The sequence below is a fragment of the Perca fluviatilis genome, chromosome 21, assembly GCF_010015445.1.
Source record: "Perca fluviatilis chromosome 21, GENO_Pfluv_1.0, whole genome shotgun sequence".
Taxonomy (NCBI): domain Eukaryota; kingdom Metazoa; phylum Chordata; class Actinopteri; order Perciformes; family Percidae; genus Perca; species Perca fluviatilis.
Window position 1 is genome coordinate 6,537,224 of NC_053132.1, and position 19,244 is coordinate 6,556,467.

Here is a 19,244-nt window from a genome sequence, read left to right on the forward strand (position 1 = left end):
CATTTGAAATATATCCGCATGAGTATGCAGTTCTCCCCCAACTATATTAAAAATTAATACAGTTCCACTAATAGAAGTTACAGTTGAAATACCATACGGCCCATTACTGTAAATTAGAAAAGGGCTCAGAGGCTTGTTGTCATGCATTTTCTTTATTGAAAGCCAAACGCTTCCATAAGAGTCACAAGGCCAAGGACTGGGGAGGTGACACTCAATATGGTGAATAGTGACAGATTTAAAAACAGAAAAAAAAGGAAGGTGCAGAAAACAAGTGTGGGACTTCATTCCAGAGGTGTGATCCCTGCCATCTCTGTAGGCAATACCTCAGCGCTCCCAGCGGGCTCTCCATCTGGAGGTGTCAGAGTCGGTGCTGCAGCCAACACCACGGAGACAGATGTTCAGCTGGGGGAAGAGGAGGAGGATGTTTTTCACCTTCGGCTCAGCGTAGCTCTCTTTGCCTTCTTGCTGAAGAATGTAGGGCAAGGAGAGGAGAGAATGGTTAATGGACACTGAGGGAGAAGAAGGACGATCATTTATGGTCGCAAAAATAATCACAAACTCCGTAGTGCAAACACCTGACTGCACAAACATGAGATCTATTAATACATACAGCAGCCAACCTCTTTCTCCTCGGATATCTTACACATCTTTAGCCGGCCCGCCTCCCTCTGCATTTTGTTTGAGATCAACCCAGTGCTGTTTGTACCCCATGCTGCTTGCAGTTGTTGCAGGCTCTTTTACAAGTCTATTGCCATGCTCCACATCCTTGGTTTTCTACCAGTTCCTCTGTCGCATGTCACTCTGCAGGGTCCCAAGGCTTCAAAGGAAAACTAGATACAGTATTCATGGGATAACAGGGGGGTTGGTCATCTAAGAGATGCCACAGAGGAGTCATTTTTTATTGATAGTTATCAAACACAGCTAGTTAGGTTAGCGACATATGTTTATCTCATATACAGAACATACTTTAGTATGCTGACAAGTAGGGCTGCAACTAGCGGTCATTTTCATTATCGATTCATCTTCCAATTATTTTCTTTTATTAATTGTCTGCTCTACAAAATGTCAGAAAATAGTGAAAAATGTCCATTCCAGTTTCTCAAAGTCCAAGGTGATGTCCTTAAATGTCTTGTTTTGTCCCAAACCCAAATATATTCAGTTTAATATGATATAAAACAGAGAAAAGCAATAAAGATCCATATTTGAGAGGCTGAAAACAGCATTTTCTGCCATATTTGCATAAAAAAATGACTTCAACGATTAATCAATTATCAAAATAGTTGCCGATTATGTTTCTGTCAAACAACTAAGCGATTAGTTGACTGATCACTACAGCTCTACCAAGAAGACGCAGAGATAAAAGAAGCATCTGTTAAAGTGTCAGAAACCGAGCACAATATTGACAATATTCTGATATATTTATAAAACGGAGCTTTTCAGGAACAGAACGATAAAGTCATATTTCCATCATGGTGTTTTATTATCAAAGTGGAGAAAGGCCTTCAACGGCTGACCAAAGAAATACTGGAAAGTAAGAAGCAGAGCTGCAACTAACGACTAATTATCTTCGGCATCGATTCATTTGCAGATTCTTATCTGGATTAATCGTTTGGTCTGTGAAACCCCAAATGCCCATCACAATATCCTAGAGCCCAAAGTGACGTCATCAAATGCCTTGTTTTGTTCAACCAACAGTCTAAAATCGGAATATATTCAATGTACTAAAATGTAAGACAATTAAAAGCAGCAAATTCTCACATTTGAGAAGCTGGAACCATCAAATGTTTGGTATTTTTGCTTGAAATAAATGAAATGATTAATCGAAATAGAAGAATTGCAGATTAATCTTCTGATTAGGTGACTAATCGTAGCGGCTCGTAAAACGTAAAAGCTGGAAAATTGAATAATAAAATCAGACAATTTAACCCAACGGTTGCATGACATTGTTCAAGGTGCAAACATCGATAGGTGAAAAGGTAAAATATGACAATGCATTTAGATATCCATATGCTTATTATTATTATTATTATTAATTTGCATGAAAACTACACTTTTTTTAGCACTTCTTAAGAAGGTGACAATGTGTTGGAAATTAGAAAAAAACTAAAGAAAACACTAGCAGTCACAAATGTGATTTTTATTTCTGTATTTCTGATTTTTTACCAATAGTAATTTAATTTCCACAGTTCTTTCACTGTTGAAGCCTTGTGGAGAAATGCAGCCTAGTTATGAATGGCACACTCTCCTCTTCCTTTGTTATGGCACTGAGGCTCTTTTTAGCCCAGGCTGGGAGATTTTTGACAACCATCCCCCATCCGAGTTTAGGCTCTACTGGATCTGGAAGTGCCAGCCGACCTGAAGCCCCAGCCTCCTGGGTCCCCCTGCGACTGCATCCTTTCCCCACTCCATCAGCATAGTAACTGAGAGAGACAAGTGACTTGGCCAGGGTTAACGTCTTAATACTCCCTGGGATTGCCTCCAGGATCCAAATGGCTACCCCTAATAGTTTTCCTCCTCTGTGTGCCTGTCAGACCGCCATGACTATATGCCGTAAGAAAAACAAGACTAGCTGAGAGGCAGCGTAACGAAGCAGCACAATGAAATAATGAGGGGCGGCGAGGAAGAATCGAGCGCCCATGAAAGGTCTGGTGTAAAGATACAGGTCGGGAAGCGGCGCTCGCTGCCCACACAGTGATGCCGCCCTGTCTGGATACTTTGCATGGCCAGGCTGTACACTTGAAATTAAACCGGCTTCTTTCCTTCCCTTTCCCCTTCCTTTTAGAGCCCAGGAGGGGGGGAAACCAGAACTCAATCAGTGTCACGTCATATGGTTCAAAGCGGCCAATTCGATGCTGCCAGGAGGCTGAGAAATGCAAGGTGACAGTTCATTTTACCAGTGACAGTGTGTCGGTCTCGCTTGCTGGTTCTCCAGTCAATTCCCAGCGAGCAGTGAAGGTTGAGCGTTGCTGGAGACAGACAGCAGCTCCCCCCCCCTCCCCTACCTCTCTCCTCGTCCTCACCACTCTCTCATCGACCCCGCTCTGCTTTGTATTCCAATTAACTGGACAGAGGGAGAGGCGTGCAGGATCACAAGCACAGGCAGACACGCTCTTCTGGCATCCTTCCAGTTAATCCCACTGCTATCAATAGTGCTGTGCTTCCCTTTTTCCCCTTCCCTTCCCTTCCCTTCCCTTCCCTCGCTCCTCAGCACATGACAAGGGCCAGTTGTTCCACGGGGATAATTTAGAGATTCTTCTTTAACAACTGCCTCTAGGGACAATGTCTTGGTAATGAAAAATAGGTCCCTCTCATACATTCATACATCACATGTAATAGAGGTATGTGATCACTCAGTCGAGTCAACGCGCTGCAAGCTGTAACTGCTATCCTTAACAGACACCTCAAATAATGCTGAATTAATATTTAGAAATGGCTCATATATCCTAACATAATACAATTTGAATGATTTTCTATTCAATGCTCTCAGGGCTAACATTGATTTGAGCACAGGCTGAGGTAACCTCCCCGAGTCAGTCAATATGCGTGGCTGACTGAAGGTTGTAGATTTAGCGCAACACATTTGCTCTTCTGTCTTTTGTGTCCTCAATCTATCATCACTTTTTTACTTCGCCGCCACCAAAGCCCCCCTACACTGACACATGTTTGAGCAATGGGTGGGTTGGGAATACAATGATTCTGAGGAAATCCGAAAAGTAAACTACCTCTTTTTATCTCCTCGAGCAACACAAACATTTACAACAGACCCTTAAGAATCAGGCCAAACACCTTATTTTTATTTTTTTATCAAGGGTTTGAATATGCTTTGACATGTTTAAATTAGGGCCACATTTAAGCACCAACTTGAGATATTATCTATTGGAAAAGGTGACACCTATTCCTACAGAGTGATTTATGCCAAGGTTTTAAAACAAATGGCATTTGTATAATCTGCAACTTGATTCCTTGGACAATGTTAAGCTTGTTTAACAACTCATTTAACAACTAATTTTAAGCAACAATGAAAATAAAAAAAGCCCCGTAAATCACATTACTTCCTTCTCTGAAAACAAATAAAGACAACCAGAGCCTGAAAGACAGGCATGGGTGCTTCACTGTTTGTCCCTCTGTTTTTCTGGCTATCTTGAGAATGCAATGTGGTGTGTGTGTGTGTTTGCAGGGCAGGATACACACACTCACTCAACCACACACCCTTCATGCCCTGAGGATCCTCCTGACTCTCTCTCCTGGCTCTATCAGATCAGAGAGACCCGCTGTCCCTCCCCACACCGCAATGCAAATGAAAAGGAATGCGCTGATAAAAGGCCAGATCCTAAAGATGAGAGGGCAGAAGGAGGACAGAGGCAGCGAATGCTAAAGGGGGGAAGAGCCTCTTGGGGAGATGAGAGGTGGCGGAGGAGTCAGTGTTGGTAGTAGCGGGAGATCATAGCCTTGCTCCCCCTCAGCTGCGTTTGATACAGGGCTTTTGTCGCCCTTTCAGCAGTGCATTGTTGGGTGGTGTAATCCCCGTCGGATTACAAAGAGCTTCCCTTTTCATATGGGGCTGACCCAGCAGGCAGGTGGCTGGGGCTCTGTGGAGCTGTCAAGGGGAGGGAACCTCTTTTCCAGGGGAGGGGACCCCAGTTCCTCTTACCTTCACAGGGGCTTTTTGCTGGGAGGCCAGTCAGGCGCAGGTCAACGTGGGGACACTTCTGACATGGGATTCAACTCGCTCTGACCTCGTGGCTTCCTGTAGAGAAGTGACAGGGAAGGAGACCATCATGAAATATCAAGCTTTCAACATGAAATACTTAAAAATACTGTAAATGATTCAAATACGTTGATGTACTGAAAGGAAACTGCTGCTAATGCCGCAGCTTTTTGTGCTATGTGGGGAAATATAGTTAAGTTCAGTTAAGTTTATTCACACGTTATTAAAAAACAACAACAATATACAAGGCAAAACATTGTGCAGGGTAGGTTAGAAGCCAAGAAAAGGCTTATAAGATACCACCCCTCTAAGTAACACAGGTTACACTAAGCAGCAGTGAAAATTAGAAAAAGAGTATGGGATGAATTACAATAAGATTTTAAAAACTCATTGTTGATTAGTGACCTTTTAAAATGTTTTTGAATGATGATAATGTAAAATGCAACAGCAGGGTATTTTAATTGTGTCTTATTTTCAGTGTAACATGTCTTTGGACTGCCGGAATGTTTTTTTTTTTGTGTAAAAATAAATAATTAAACCCAATGTCGAATTATCCATGTACACAGCTACAATTTAGATTGGCTTCAAAATTTTGCATTAGGACCCATTTTTGTTAAAATACTCAGGCCTGTTTTTAATGTTGTGTATGTTTGATGTTGTTTAGGATATAAAATAATTATCTTGCCAGATTAACTACACATTAGTTCAACATAGCCTTGACTGATATCTGGTGTATTCTGTCGATGTGAGCAGAGTCTGATTCAGCTTTGGTTCACTGATGGCTTTCCTTGTAGTGTTTCAGTATTACAAGATCAATAAGGCGATAGTCAGACTCACCACTATTTCTATTAGTATTACTACTACCTCCTCTACACTAATGTCAACCGTGTAAATCCCAGTCCAGTCCATCCCATTGCTGTTCACCCTCTACTGGTAATGTAAACCATTCATCCATGCCCTGTCAGATATTAAGGGACCAATTTAGTGAAGCTGCATTCACGTGTTGTCAGAAATACCCTAATTCGTTTTCGAGCTTAAATCAAAGACCCATTAAAGTGGTGATTGCTGTAATTTAAACAGTGAAAGTGAGAATTTCTGATACCCAATTTGACAAGATGTGCTATTTGTAGCCTATATCTGATTTATTAATTGAGCCTTAGCTGTTAGCTATATATTTCATTGTTGTATGGCTTTGCTAAAAAACATCAGTTTAATCCCTGTGGATATGTATTTTCTTATCTTCATGCACAAGGCAGCTGTATGCCGTTGGATTTCTATTACAGTTACCTGTTATGTTTTTTTTTATTTTCAGCGAAGCATCACTTAATGTGAATACACCACAACTTTAATTTACATTAAAAAAACATTTTTTTAAGATGGTACAGGGAGACAGCATCTGTACAGTAAAAATGCACATTAAAATAAGAACACTTTTAAAAATTATTTTTTACCTTTGTTGTCAAAGCCGTTGAAAACGTACTAAGTGTGCAATAAAATAAAAACTTGAAGAATCTGTACAAACATCGTCTTAATGTACTACAAATCTGAGTTACGATTTTACAACTGGATTTGAGCACTTAGCTAAAATGCCGCGACCGCGTAAAAGTTGGGGATAAACGTATTTAGCTAAAGTTAGTGTAGCTACATTCAAGTGGAATCACTTTTTAAAGTTAATTTCCACCTTTATTGTGAGGTTAAGTGGTAAATATATGAATTTACTCTGAAACAATGTTGTTAGGGGAGGAACGTCGGCTGCCTTCAGAGGCCAGGTAACGTAATGCTAGCTAAATTAACTGATAGTACTAGCTAGTATATATATATCTATAAAGGTCACTAGTGCTAGCTAGCTAGCTAGCTACAAGAAGGAAAACCGTCTGCTACAAGTTGGCCTAATGTAAATATAAACCCTTTAACGTTACACTGCCTGAATGAGGTTCGGGTAAGCACTTACTCACCTTACCTACAGTGACCTAAAACAAAGATAACAGTCTCTGCCTAAAATAAGAGAATAATGGCGATAAATTAGATACCATTTCCTGGCCAACGGTTATAGATAGCTTGTGTGACAGCTCCCATAACGTTAGCTATATAGCTAGCTATAACAACTCCATTCGCCACTCTAAGCTAAGCTAACTGGCTGTGTGACTTCGTATTAAAGGGTAAAATAAAATTGTGTGTATTATTTGTTTCACCACAATAACGGGGTCATACTAAACCTATACCAGTCACCATTTATTCCCTACCCTAATTCTGGATTAAATTGGCACAGACTAAACAACACTGGCCAGACCAAAACATTAATTTGTATGGAGGTTTGGTCCATGACCACACCGGAGGTAGAAAGGACAGTTGACTCCATTGCTTAATGTAAAAGTTATGTTGAATCATTAACCCAATATATAATATATAATAATAATAATATAATAATATAATAATTATATATATATATATATATATATATATATATATATATATATATATATATATATATATATATATATAATAATAATATAATAGTATGCAGGGTTGCAGTCTTCAGTTTCTGTTCTGCTTGGTGCAACTTTTTATACTTTGCAGGGAGGCCAGACTGCAAAAGATCAGCAATAGAGCTGGCTGGCAGGGATTCACTGTCTTGCCCAAGGACAATTCAACTTTCCAGATGCTTGCCAACCTGGACATGTGAGCCCAGGTAATTTGGTTGAATATACTGTATGACTGATTTTTGCATTATTTACATCACTTCTAAATGTAACTGGACATGGAAAAATATTGAGACAGAGATACAGTTGGTTGGCAAGTTTTACAAACCAATAAATCATTTTATCTTATCTATTTCCATTTGATTATGGGGCAGATGGACACGTATATACAAGGGAAAGCATAAAAAGAGATGCAGATATGTTATTTCAGCAGCAGACACTAGTCATATGCAAAGTTTACATTATCATGTTGTTCAAGTGTTTTAAGCTGCTCATTTTGTGATTCACCACAACACCTGCATGTAGAGCTGGGCAATATATCAATATTATATCGATATCGTGATATGTGACTAGATATCGTCGTAGATTTTGGATATCGTAATATCGTATTGTGGCACAAGTCTTTTCCTGGTTTTAAAGGCTGCATTACAGTAAAGTGATGTCATTTAATGAACTCACCAGACTGTTGTAACTGTCCAAATATTTGCCTTTACCCACTTAGTCATTATATCCACATTACTGATGATTATTTATCTAAAATCTCATTGTGTAAATATTTTGTGAAAGCACCAATAGTCAACACTACAATATCGTTGCGGTATCGATATCAAGGTATTTGGTCAAAAATATTGTGATATTTGATTTTCTCCATATTGCTCAGCCCTACCGGCATGTTTGTTCTCATCTTTATCACAGGCAGTTTTGCTAAGGTATTCAATATAAAGGGGACGACCCCTACGTAGGCTTTCTTCTTGACAGTGTTATTGTAGGTCAGACTTAGGGGTTTTCTCAGTGTCAGTCATACCAGAGTGCAGAGGAAATTGTCATCAGTGCACCTGCTCCACCCCATTTTGTGCAAATCTAGATGCATGCACGGAAGTTAGGTTTCAGAGCTAGAGGACACAGGTGGTTTGATACTAGGCTGTGCCAGGCTCTTGTTTCTGTCATGGAGCTGTAACAATATGACAGAGGCTGGATGTGCTCCGATAGGCTGCCTTGTGGAGTAAAAACTAAAGTGTGAAGGTGCAGAAAAGGCCTGAAAAGTCATCTAACAAAAGTCTGGGCAGGTGAAAGCCAGGGATGGCGACAATCCCACTCGACATTAGGAGGCTTTTGGATGGTAATGTCTTTATTTATTTACTCTTAAAACTGCTTTTTTTAAATAGTACAGTTTTATCTTTCAATCATGTGATTAAATGAGTGTAAATATGGAAAATGACATTTTACATGTACAAATGAGTTGATTCTACTGGTTGGGAACAGACAGACAGCGAACTAAACCTAAAAAATAACATGTCACATCTTTCTTTTTATTCTTCATTTTGTTGCTCAGAAAATCCTTGTACCTGCTGTTACTTCTAGTTGTACAAACAAAAACTAGAACGTAAAAAACATTTCACGACACCCACGCTAGACCGTAAACTCAACAGTATTTTACTACATTTGCATGTACTGTGAGGCCAACAAACCGGGCCTTTGTAAGACCATTTGCATAATGTCAGTCTGTTTGTGACATATGGGAGAACATCAAGAAGGCCAACCTGTTTTAAATGTTTTAAAAATGGGTCTTGCTTTACTTGGTAATATTGCTATAACTTTGGCTATGTTGAACTATTCTAATGATCAAGTTTGCAGTTCAGTTTAATACAACGGTAAAAAAACTACTTCCTTTTGTCAGGCATTTGATAATGTCATGTCTTGTCTCTTTCTTTGGATGCAAGTAATTTTAAGGTCAAACCACACAAAGAGTAGTTTTATGTTTTTGGGCCCCTAAGAAGCAATGCACTGGTAAAATTATTTTGCCCTCCTCCTGCAACTCTGCCCTCTCTGTCCTTTGTCGCTCTCTGAAAGGACCTGTGATTGGCCAAAGACTGTCACAGGCTAGATTTTCTAAAGCCTTAAAAAACAGAGCCATGAGTCTAGTTTTCTCTCAGACCACTTGAATTACAGTATGCTGAAGAGTTACTATGGAATTTTAGCCCAATGACTCCAAATGAACCGGCCTACCCCAGCTTTAAATGATCAAATATATGTACATAAAAACAAGTTGTGACAAAAACGGCAAGGTTGTTGTGTTGAAATACATTATATTCTACAGGTGTTCATGTTGTTGTGTCCATCTGCTGTATGAGTATACATTGGTATTTAATTTAATGGATAAAACAGCACACAGCAGTTCTCAAATTTTTCAGACTTTTATCTTGAATTTTATGTTCATAGGTTATGATATTTAATGAGCATCAGAATTGGGGAGGACAGATAGATCTGTCATTTACAACACCTGATTACGGGACTTATCTTTGTATAAAATTTGAGCAAATTATGAGGGTTTTGTCTCTCACAAACAAACCTGATCATATAATGTTTTATTCAGTGTTTGAATCCTTCAGAATTGTGTCCTTGGAAAAACACGTCATTAATTGCCATGCTTACAGAGTTTTCTGTTCTCTTCAGACTGTGAGCTGTTTGTATCAGAGATCCTTCAAGACGAGGACCTTAGTGAAAATGCTCAAGAGACACGGAAAGTCTTACTGAATAACTTCAGGGTCGTCCATGTAAGGTAGGATACTACCTCAGAGGCAGCATTAAATCAGTGTTCAGCAAGCTTTACTAGTCAATTGTAACAGTGTAATTTCATGCCACCATTATCTAACTTTTGCTGTTAATACCACACAAGAACCTTAATTGTTGCTGTAATTGCTTTAAACACAGTTTGCATTACATTAGAAGGACTCGTTCAGTCTAATGGTGTCACCTTAAAGACTTCATGCTTTCTTTTATTTATTGTTATTAAAAGTTTTTAAAGATCTCATAGAATAATCTGTTTTGATCCGGATAATTAAATCTTAATGTGATATAAGTTCAAAGCAAGATTAACCCCACAAAAAACTATTGTATGAAGTGTGATAGTTTACTCCGGAAACGGCTCCACTGGTGTTGCCTGCAGTGCACGATAAGAGGCACATGCTCTGGTACAGAAAACTTGTGGTTTTGTGGTCTTTTGTGCAGGAAACTATTGCTGAATTTTTGAAGCAATACTGGAGATGAGTTGTCTGAACAATGAAAGCACAGACAGCTTTGCAATTCAGTGCAAAAGATTTTGATATATGCTTATTTTTATTTTACAGAAACCCTCAAGAATTCCCCTTCCCGCCATGTAAGTAAAATTACCCTGAATCTTTATCATCAAAGTATCACGTACTATTGTATCTACACTGAGTTGCTTCAGCTGTGTGTGTATTTCTACATGCATGTCATGTGTGATTACACAGGTTTATCATGTCATACTGCAAGTTAAGTCCTTAAAGTATTTTCTTACATGACCCACTCACTCACATTTGCTTTATATCTCTCTATTTCACACATTTTCATGAACACATACACACACTCAGCGGACTTTAGGGACGAAGATGGTTCTGATGACAACCGCAGTTCCAGTCTGGGTCGCTCTGCCCCATCAGACGACGCCTCAGTAGCCTCTGACTACCAGGATGATGGAGCCCCTGAGTGTGAGTTAACAATAGTCCTGATTCTGTGTCTGTCTGTGTGTGTGTGTGTGTGTGTGTGTGTGTGTGTGTGGTGTGTGTGTGTGTGTGTGTAAAACCCTTGTAAGCTCACTTTCATATATGGAAATAGCTCTGCGATAAAAAAAAGAGAGACGCTTTTCTATATGGCTAAATGTCTACTTCGACACCTTTATGGCAATTACAGCAGCGTGTGTGTGATCTTAGGCTATTTGCGCAGTGCAGAGGTCTAAACTCAAAAAGGCCTATTTCTAAATGTCTATGTCTATAAAGAAAAAGACAATTTCTTTTTAATTTGAGCAGCAGACATTAGTCCAGATTATATATATCATACCATCTACTTCATCCAAGTAAAATGCAGTTGCAGTTATGAAACATGCATGTCGATATTTTCTGTGTGATCGTGCTGAAAGGCTACAGTGTACGAGGAATTCTGCACCAACAAAGGAAAAGGTAAAAAGGAGGAGTCGGTGTCATGGGAGACGATGCAGTATTCCTCTGAGAAAACTAAACAAATGCAGTTTTAATAAACTACCCTCGTCATCCTCACTGGCACACCTACACCTCGCCACAGGAAGCATAGTCGAACCCTTCTGCTGTATAATGTTGCTGGCTCTCTTAATTTGAAAAAACAGACCACATCTGTAAATCCGCTCTCGCTGGCCTCCTACCTCTCTGCCTGGCTCCAGTGACATCACTGACTCCTCCTCCTGGCCAATGTGCAGGTAGGCTGTCCTGATGCTGAAGAAAAAGCGGGCTGGTGGTTCACAAAGGTCTGATTGGGGACCTAGAGCTCCCTCCAGTGGTGGATCCTCAGCTCCTGATCTGTCCCCTTGAGCTGTGTGTGGACTGTGGGAGGCATGGAGGCAGCCCACACAGAGAGAAGGCTTTGTAGCTGCAGGCTAATGCAGTGATTGATTGACCCAGAGTCCCTCTATTCTTTCACAACCGGGTTTGAAATACAACACTGTACCTGAGGGGCCATGTGTGTTGTATCCCTCTCTTCCTTTATCAATCTTTCTCTCTATCTTCCCTTCTTGGACTTGCTCTCCCTCCCGTTCAGACTTTTTGTATTTCTGACTCCATACGCCAGCTAATAGCCCTTGACGTGACATGCCGCAGGTGGGCATTATTGACTCGGCTGCTTCAGGTGCCCATCTATACCCTGTGCTTTCTTTTTAAGCTCTTTTCTTGAGTTAAAGCTGGATTCATTTGGAATTTCCCAATAATAAAAAAACGAACATGTTGTCACCGTTTGCAGTCGTTTAGTGATACCGGTAGTTAATGCCAGCTGGATGTTGTCAAAAACGATCTCCTTATTTGGAAATGTCTTAATGAACTCTTCAGTCCTCTGCCCACAGAAGATTAACTGCTGCGTTTCTCTACAACTTTGGAAAAATAGAGTAAACAAATCAGGCCAGATGGTGGGTAGATAGACCACAAGACAATGCTAATTCATTTTTTTTAAATTGTTCATTTCAAAATAAACAAGGCGAGATTTCCTTGGGGAAACAAACAAAATCAAACAACAAAGTGCTTTAAAAATTTCCCTTAAGGCTATAACGATAACACACCCAACTATAAACTACGCCGTCTGTTACTGTGGAAGCGATGTTGCTAAAGCTTGAACATTGTGTCACGGCATTGTTGGTGTTAAATGTGAGAAATAGCCAATTATGCAGCACTACCAGAATCTGCTTTTTTCTTTCATTTGCATTTTGCTTTGAATATCAAATGTCCCTCGACACTAAACAAATAAAAAAAAAACACATTTTATTGTTGGATCAATAATGATACTATTTGATTCTGCAGGACAAATTCACACCTCACAGTTTCTGCGTCTTTTTATTGCTGCAACCATGTTAGCGTAGTGAATGGCTTGTGTCCTCACTGAAAGGGCATGTGGAGTTCATAGTTCATTCTCTGTTCACTGCCAGTTGAAAGAGATGGCTCACACTTTTCTGCTGGGCGGTCTGTTTCAATGGAGGAGGGAGTGTTTGTGGAAAATAATGGCATGACCACTGAATGAAATCAGTGGCATTTTTCGGAGGAACAATCATCCATGGTGACGATTTGAATTTTCTTTTATTCCTTTTAATACAGAAATCAGCACCTTTTGTTGCAGAAATGAAAAGGTAATTTTGAGATTTAGAGAATAGCATTTGGCTTTAAGGAGAAGGTAGAAAATCAAGTTTTTTTTTCTCTTGAGTTTAATTGTATCATTTTATTTGAGGCTACTGTACACAATAGAGACTTTGTGACTCGGAGAATGTATTATCCATGGTAATCGACTGCCTGCCTTTGCTGCTCTCTGTTCCCTAACCAGAGAGTGAGTGAGTGTGAAGTCGATGGCTGCTTTTACACGCAGGAGGAGCCTGTGCCGTTTGATTAGATGCGGTGGCCTGTTGTCTTCAGCGGACTGGGTGACACCAGATTTGTAATGGCTGACGGGAACAGATGGAGCCTCCATTGTTAGCCTGGGTGTCTGCATGGTAATGTGAACTGAGTTTCACCCGCCGACCGCACCGGTGACCTGACCGCGCCTGCAGCCTCACCCCAGCCTAGTCTGCCCCCTTTACCACCCTCCAACTCTCTCTCTCTCTCTCTCTGTGCTATTTGGGGCTCACACACATTTTCAGGATTTCTTTTTTTCATCACACACTCTCCGCCATTCCAATACATTTGGCATGCATATACAAATATATGCACAAGATTTCACCCTCTGGCATGTAGAATCTCAATTTACACACACACACACACACACACACATACACCCCAGGAGACAGCCGGAGATGTGGGGCTTTAAGCCCTGTCATGCTGTTTGCAGGTCAAGTTTATGAAGTTGAAATGGCCTGTTTGTTTTTCTTTGATTGGGGGAGCACCGCTGGGTGCTCGGGGATGTTTGCTGAGAAGCTGCAGCGATGACAGATTACTGCAGGATGAGCTTTGTTTCAGTAGGCGTGCAGAAAAAGCTTTTGATACGTCTCCCTCCTCTTCTTTGTGATAATAATGATTCTGTTACAATGCACAGTATAGTCTGTATTTGCTGAGGTGTGGATGTAGAATTTATTAACAAAATGTAGATGTTTTTTCATCAGGACTGGACAGGATCTGTTTGTTATTGAATTATACGTTCCTGCATACAGTATGGTCATTTACTGTATATCATCTATGTTATCCAATTCTTTAGATTTATAATAAATGTCTTGGAGATCATTTAATTTGAATAATAGGCAGGGAGGGCTGCAACTAATGATTATTTTGATTATTTTCTCGATTAATCAATCTTTTTGTCTGTAAAATGTTAAAAAATTGTGAAAAATGTCACAGATTATTATTAGTGATTTCTTGAAATTGCTTGTTTTCCATCCAAAGATTTTTAGTTTTCTGTCATATTAGACAAAGAAAAGCAGCATATTATTCTTACATCTGAGAACTAGGGAATGTTTGGCCTTTTCTCTTGAAAAATTACTTAAACGATTAAACAGTTATCAAAATAGTTGCTGATTAATTTCTCTAGCCATTAATCAATAAACAGTACTAGCACTGAAGGCAGGTTTGTTCTATTGTGTTGGCCTATTTAAAGAATGCAGGAACGTGACTCCTGTCAGTGATTACTGTGCCGACCCAATTTCCTAAACCAATTACTTGCAATAGAATGCAGTAGGATAACCAATTTGAATTTATGTCTCGCTGCTGCATATTCTCATTTGAATTTGAATATGAGTAGCCAATGCACAGTAACAACATTATTACACAGTGCTGGTAAATAGAATATTAAATCTAAATTTTGTCATTTTGGCTGAAGCTTAAAAAAGCTATATAAAGTGAAGTGCTTTTGGGAGTGCGTGCCCGGGTCTCTTGGCTGGTGAAATAGGAAAAAGCTCTGCCAGCTGACGGATTGATGCTCCATTAGAGGGTTAATCAGCAATGTTTAAAGTGCCAACTGGCCTCTTGTCTGTGTTTGAAGGCAAATTAAGTCATGAGAAAGAGCAAGTTTCTGTGTGCTTCACAAAGAAAAAATGGTTATTAAAAGGACAAAAATGTTAAAACAATGCTGAATGAACTTTCTTATCTCATTTGCATGCAGCACCTGGACAGTATTTTGGGTCTGCATAGATGACCTCCTCGCAGGTTTGTTGGCCTGTGGTCATGCTGTCTGCCCACGTACTGAACTCTTGACCTTTGGCCCCTTGCTTGACCAACCTGTGACCTGTCTGCACTCAGTCCAGAATTGTGTGAGTGATTGGCTCACAGAACGCCCATCAGTCGTGAAGTTTCTTTGGAGTTTCTCTGATAGCCATCTACTGTATCTATCCGTCAGAATATCTGCCTGGAGATTCATTTTTCACGGCATTCATTCAGTGTATGGATTTCGTGACATTTGGATAGCGGCAGCTCGTTTGCAAGGAAGCGAGGGATATGTTAATGACCTCCATCTTCGTCATTCTCCTTCTCTCTCCTTTCCTTTCCTCTCTCAGTTGCACCCTGTGTGCTTTTCTAAAAACACACACACACACACACACTCACATACACATATACACATTACGAGGCAAGAGCAGGCTCTGTGCATCGCTGCGACTGCTTGCCACCCGGGTTCAAAAGTTCACACTATTCCCCTAGGGCTACTGTGCTGCTGCAGATGCTGATAGTCTTTTCTTTCTCTCTCTTTCCCTGCTGCCTTTCTCTCCCTCTCTCCCTCGCTGTTTACACTATTAATCTTGTACACTCTCTCTCACACACTCACTCACACTGCCTGGCAAGAAGAGAGCGGCTTGAAGGGGGGATTTGGACGTATTTAACCGAAGGGCATCCATCACTCTCATCTCCGGCTTCATCCCCACCAAAAGCCACACCGTGTAGTTTTTGCATCCTCCCGGTTTGTAAGCCCTCTGATGCAGCTCTCCCCTCATTTGCTTTGTTTTATTGTTGCATTGCATATAATTACATCCCTCTGTTGCCTCTGGTGTAGCGCCGTGTTGAAACCATGGGAAAACAGGCGAAGGTAAATGTGCAGCAGTCCATCTGTAAAGAGGCACATAGGCAGAATGCAAAGTGGGAAGCTGGGGCAGGGTGGCTCCTAATCTCCCCCAGAGCTGTCAATGTCACAGACAAATAGCAAAACTATCAGATGCGGTGGGTTCACCCAGAGGTTAGCGTTCCCAGGTACCTCCTGCATTCACTCCCTCTCTTTCTCCCCTTGCCTTGCAAATGAGAATTTGATTTTGCCCTCCACTGGAATCCATTTCTGGAGATGAATGAAGTTTCAATGCCAAGCCCAGGTGGCCCCGCTGATTTCTTAGGGAAATAAATGGAGACGGGAGAGATGTGTTGGCCTGTACACAGGCAGTGACACGACGGCTCCCAATGCCTCTGGGATCCCTCTGTTTAATTGTTGCTGTAATGTAGCACTTTAAGGTCATTAACATGCCCTTGTGGAGTTACTCGAGGATGTTGAGGATGCATCCCTCTTTACACCGGGATCTCCGCTCCGCTTGAAGAAGTCAGCACTGTGTGTGTGTGCCAAGTGGGACAGGGCTGCCGTGGGCTACAATTGTATGCTGAAGATTCCTTATCTACAATGGAGATTTTTACTATTGATTTGTAGTGGCCTATGCTGTAAGTTAGCTTATCTCAAAGAAATTGAATCAGAAGCCTGTGAATTGGGAAAACATTTTATAGTAAAGAAACTTGCTCCTCTTTGGCAGTATAAAAACTGTAATTAGTTGTATTTAAACAAAACAATTATGCAATTACATAATTAACTTCAAGATTTAGATAGCAAAACGGCACTGATTACAGTTAGAGTGCCTTTGCCTAAATAAATATGGTCAGCAATTGTAATTTTGGTTACGTGTGGTAAAACGTTATGAAAAAGAGTGCAAATAAAATTAAAAAAAAATCTTAAATATTGAGATAATTTTATTGTTTATATTGCGTTATATTTGTCTACGAGTTCATTTGTATTTTCCCACAAAATACGTCCTAAATGACTTCAGTCACTGTCTGAGAGGTTGATTTGCCGTTTTCCTCTGAGTGAAGCACTGCAACAACGATTGGTTTAATTTCTTTTCATATTTTCTTTTACTTATTTATATAATAAAATAAACTTTTCAAAAGTTTGTAAATTTAAAAAAATTATGAATATGGGAAGAAATCCTTCCCCCCCAATTATCTTACTTGCCTCTAAATGTAAACCGTTTAAATAAAATAATAAGAAAGAGAAATTTTAAGTAAGTTATATACTGGCACAACACTTTTATTAATGAATTTATTGCAGTTATTTCAAAATCCTCCACATTTCCTGTTGCAAAAAAAGAAAAAGAAAAAAATTGCAACATATTCTAATGTGTTACAAAAAGGCCAAATTGAGTAATAAATCAGCCATTACTCATATTTGTTTATGAAAACCTGCTAAAAATGTATTCAATATTTCACAGTATGAATACAATTTAAAACACAGAATGTAAATTAAAAGAAAAGTTAAATTTATTCTGGCATTCAGTGGGGAAAAAAGCCCAAATAAAGAAGCATCTTTATATGATTTATTAATAGGAACTGTTGCTTTTATTTTATTTATAGTTGTTTATGTGAATCCAAATAAGTAAAAACATTATAAAAAAAATAAATTTGGTACACTGAAAATAATTAAAATAAATATTCTTATTTTGAGCAAAACAACCTTCTTCAGATTTAAGCATGACTCTGATTTTATTGAGGATTTGGCCTTATTTTCCTTGACAGAATAATTTTTCTATTACACCTGTTGCCCATTGGGCTTGCCGGTGATTTATGAAAAGAATCAAAGAACGATAGCATCATATAATTGTTTATTGGCATAATATGTAACAGCAGTGACTATAAAATAAAACCAATTACATAATAAAAAGGTAATAGGCATGATATATTGCTCAGAAAGCACAGAGCAATAACACGGTCCTCACAAACATACTTACTTAACTTTATTGCTAAAATTATATTTAAAGCATTTTAATGGAAAGAACAGAAGCATTTTAAAGTTGCAATAACTGTACATTCAGAGAGCGAGTGTGTCGCTTTTCTCTGAGTGTTTTTCCCTCTAGGCTCTGTCGTTGATTGTGTTATATCCCGTTTTTATCACAGATATGCAGGCTCTCCTGTGGGCCCGGAATCCTCCATTGTTGGTATTTATATTCTTACTACTGTTTCTTTTCTTTTTTTTGTCTCTGTCAGTGAAGCAGCTGAAAACCATCCCCAGCGATTAGAGGATCATTGTATCTGCAGTTAAGCATTTGAATAGTGGTAGTAAATCTAGAAAAGGGAAATTCAGGGTCGCTGTATACGCTGCTTATGGCTGCCCAGGGGGAAGCCGATGTCACATAGTAAATTTAGCCTCTTAGTGTCTTCACAGTGGCCGGCCGGTGATGTTTGAATATAGGAATAGAGCCAAACGGAGCCCAGAATGACTTGACATCTAATCCTGTGAAGAGGCACAGAAATAAATATTTTGCTCTCACAAATTGCATCAAGCATAACAGACTAAGTTGGACAATAAAATAAACACCAAATATCTCTGCACTGCATTTAAGTTGCAATGTAGCTGAATTTCCAGAATCCAAATCTGCTATATAAAATATTTACCTGATCATTTATGTGTATATTAAAGTTTTCATTCTTCGCTCAGTCGTAAAGCTTTTATCTCCATCCAGACATTTGTTGTTTAACCTGATTGACATCCCTGATCCAAAGAAAAAAGAAATCCTTAATCACTCCTGCATAAATTCCCTGTCCCATTAAACATTATTAGACGACGATACAGGCATCATGCAGCCTGATATAATGCACTGCATGTTTTCTTTGGTTCAAACACATGCATTAGGAGGTTCTAAACACGCTTTATGTATCGATGACTGAAGTCCTAATCAAATCACGGGGAGGAGAGGAGGGCAGGGAAGACATTCTGCCCTTAACCTCAGTGCCTCTCAGTCTCTCTCCTCCCTTCTGACGGCCGCCTCGCTGGAGGGACGCGCAGCAAAGGCCTCCTACTTTAATGAGGAAAAATGTATCAATTTAGCTTTGGCCTGCGCGCAGATTGAGCGCCGGGTGGGTGAAGGTGCACTGAGTGAATCCTTTTTCCTAATCAAGGACAGTATCGAAGAGGATTGCGGTCTCTCTCGCTTCGTCTGTAGAGTCAGCAGCATTCCTCCCCGCAGCCCCCTCAGGGCCGGGGAGCCTCTCTCTGCCTTCTGTTTCACCTCATCAGCAGAGTTCACGTGGGGGTCAGGTCCTGCCCCCTGATGCTGCATTCAATGCAATACCTCTCTGTGAGAGCCC

The 19,244-nt window shown here is 39.9% G+C and overlaps 1 protein-coding gene and 1 long non-coding RNA gene across 2 annotated transcripts in view; one reads left to right on the forward strand and one right to left on the reverse strand.

The window, feature by feature from the left end:
• Positions 1–156: 156 nt before the first annotated feature.
• Positions 157–6,823, reverse strand: LOC120551034. The gene is made up of 3 exons (XR_005637813.1): positions 6,664–6,823; positions 4,652–4,747; positions 157–465 (listed from the first exon to the last, which is right to left on the reverse strand). It is a non-coding gene; the product is annotated as an uncharacterized LOC120551034 (long non-coding RNA).
• A 1,481-nt stretch (positions 6,824–8,304) lies between these two features.
• The window catches only part of skap1 (src kinase associated phosphoprotein 1), a 31,723-nt gene continuing 20,783 nt past the window's right edge, over positions 8,305–19,244 (forward strand). The window contains exons 1-4 of the mRNA XM_039788132.1: positions 8,305–8,527; positions 9,862–9,967; positions 10,536–10,564; positions 10,800–10,916. Coding sequence (XP_039644066.1) covers positions 8,488–8,527; positions 9,862–9,967; positions 10,536–10,564; positions 10,800–10,916 — 292 coding nt within the window. The 5' untranslated portion in view covers positions 8,305–8,487. The remainder of the gene's footprint in view (positions 8,528–9,861; positions 9,968–10,535; positions 10,565–10,799; positions 10,917–19,244) is intronic.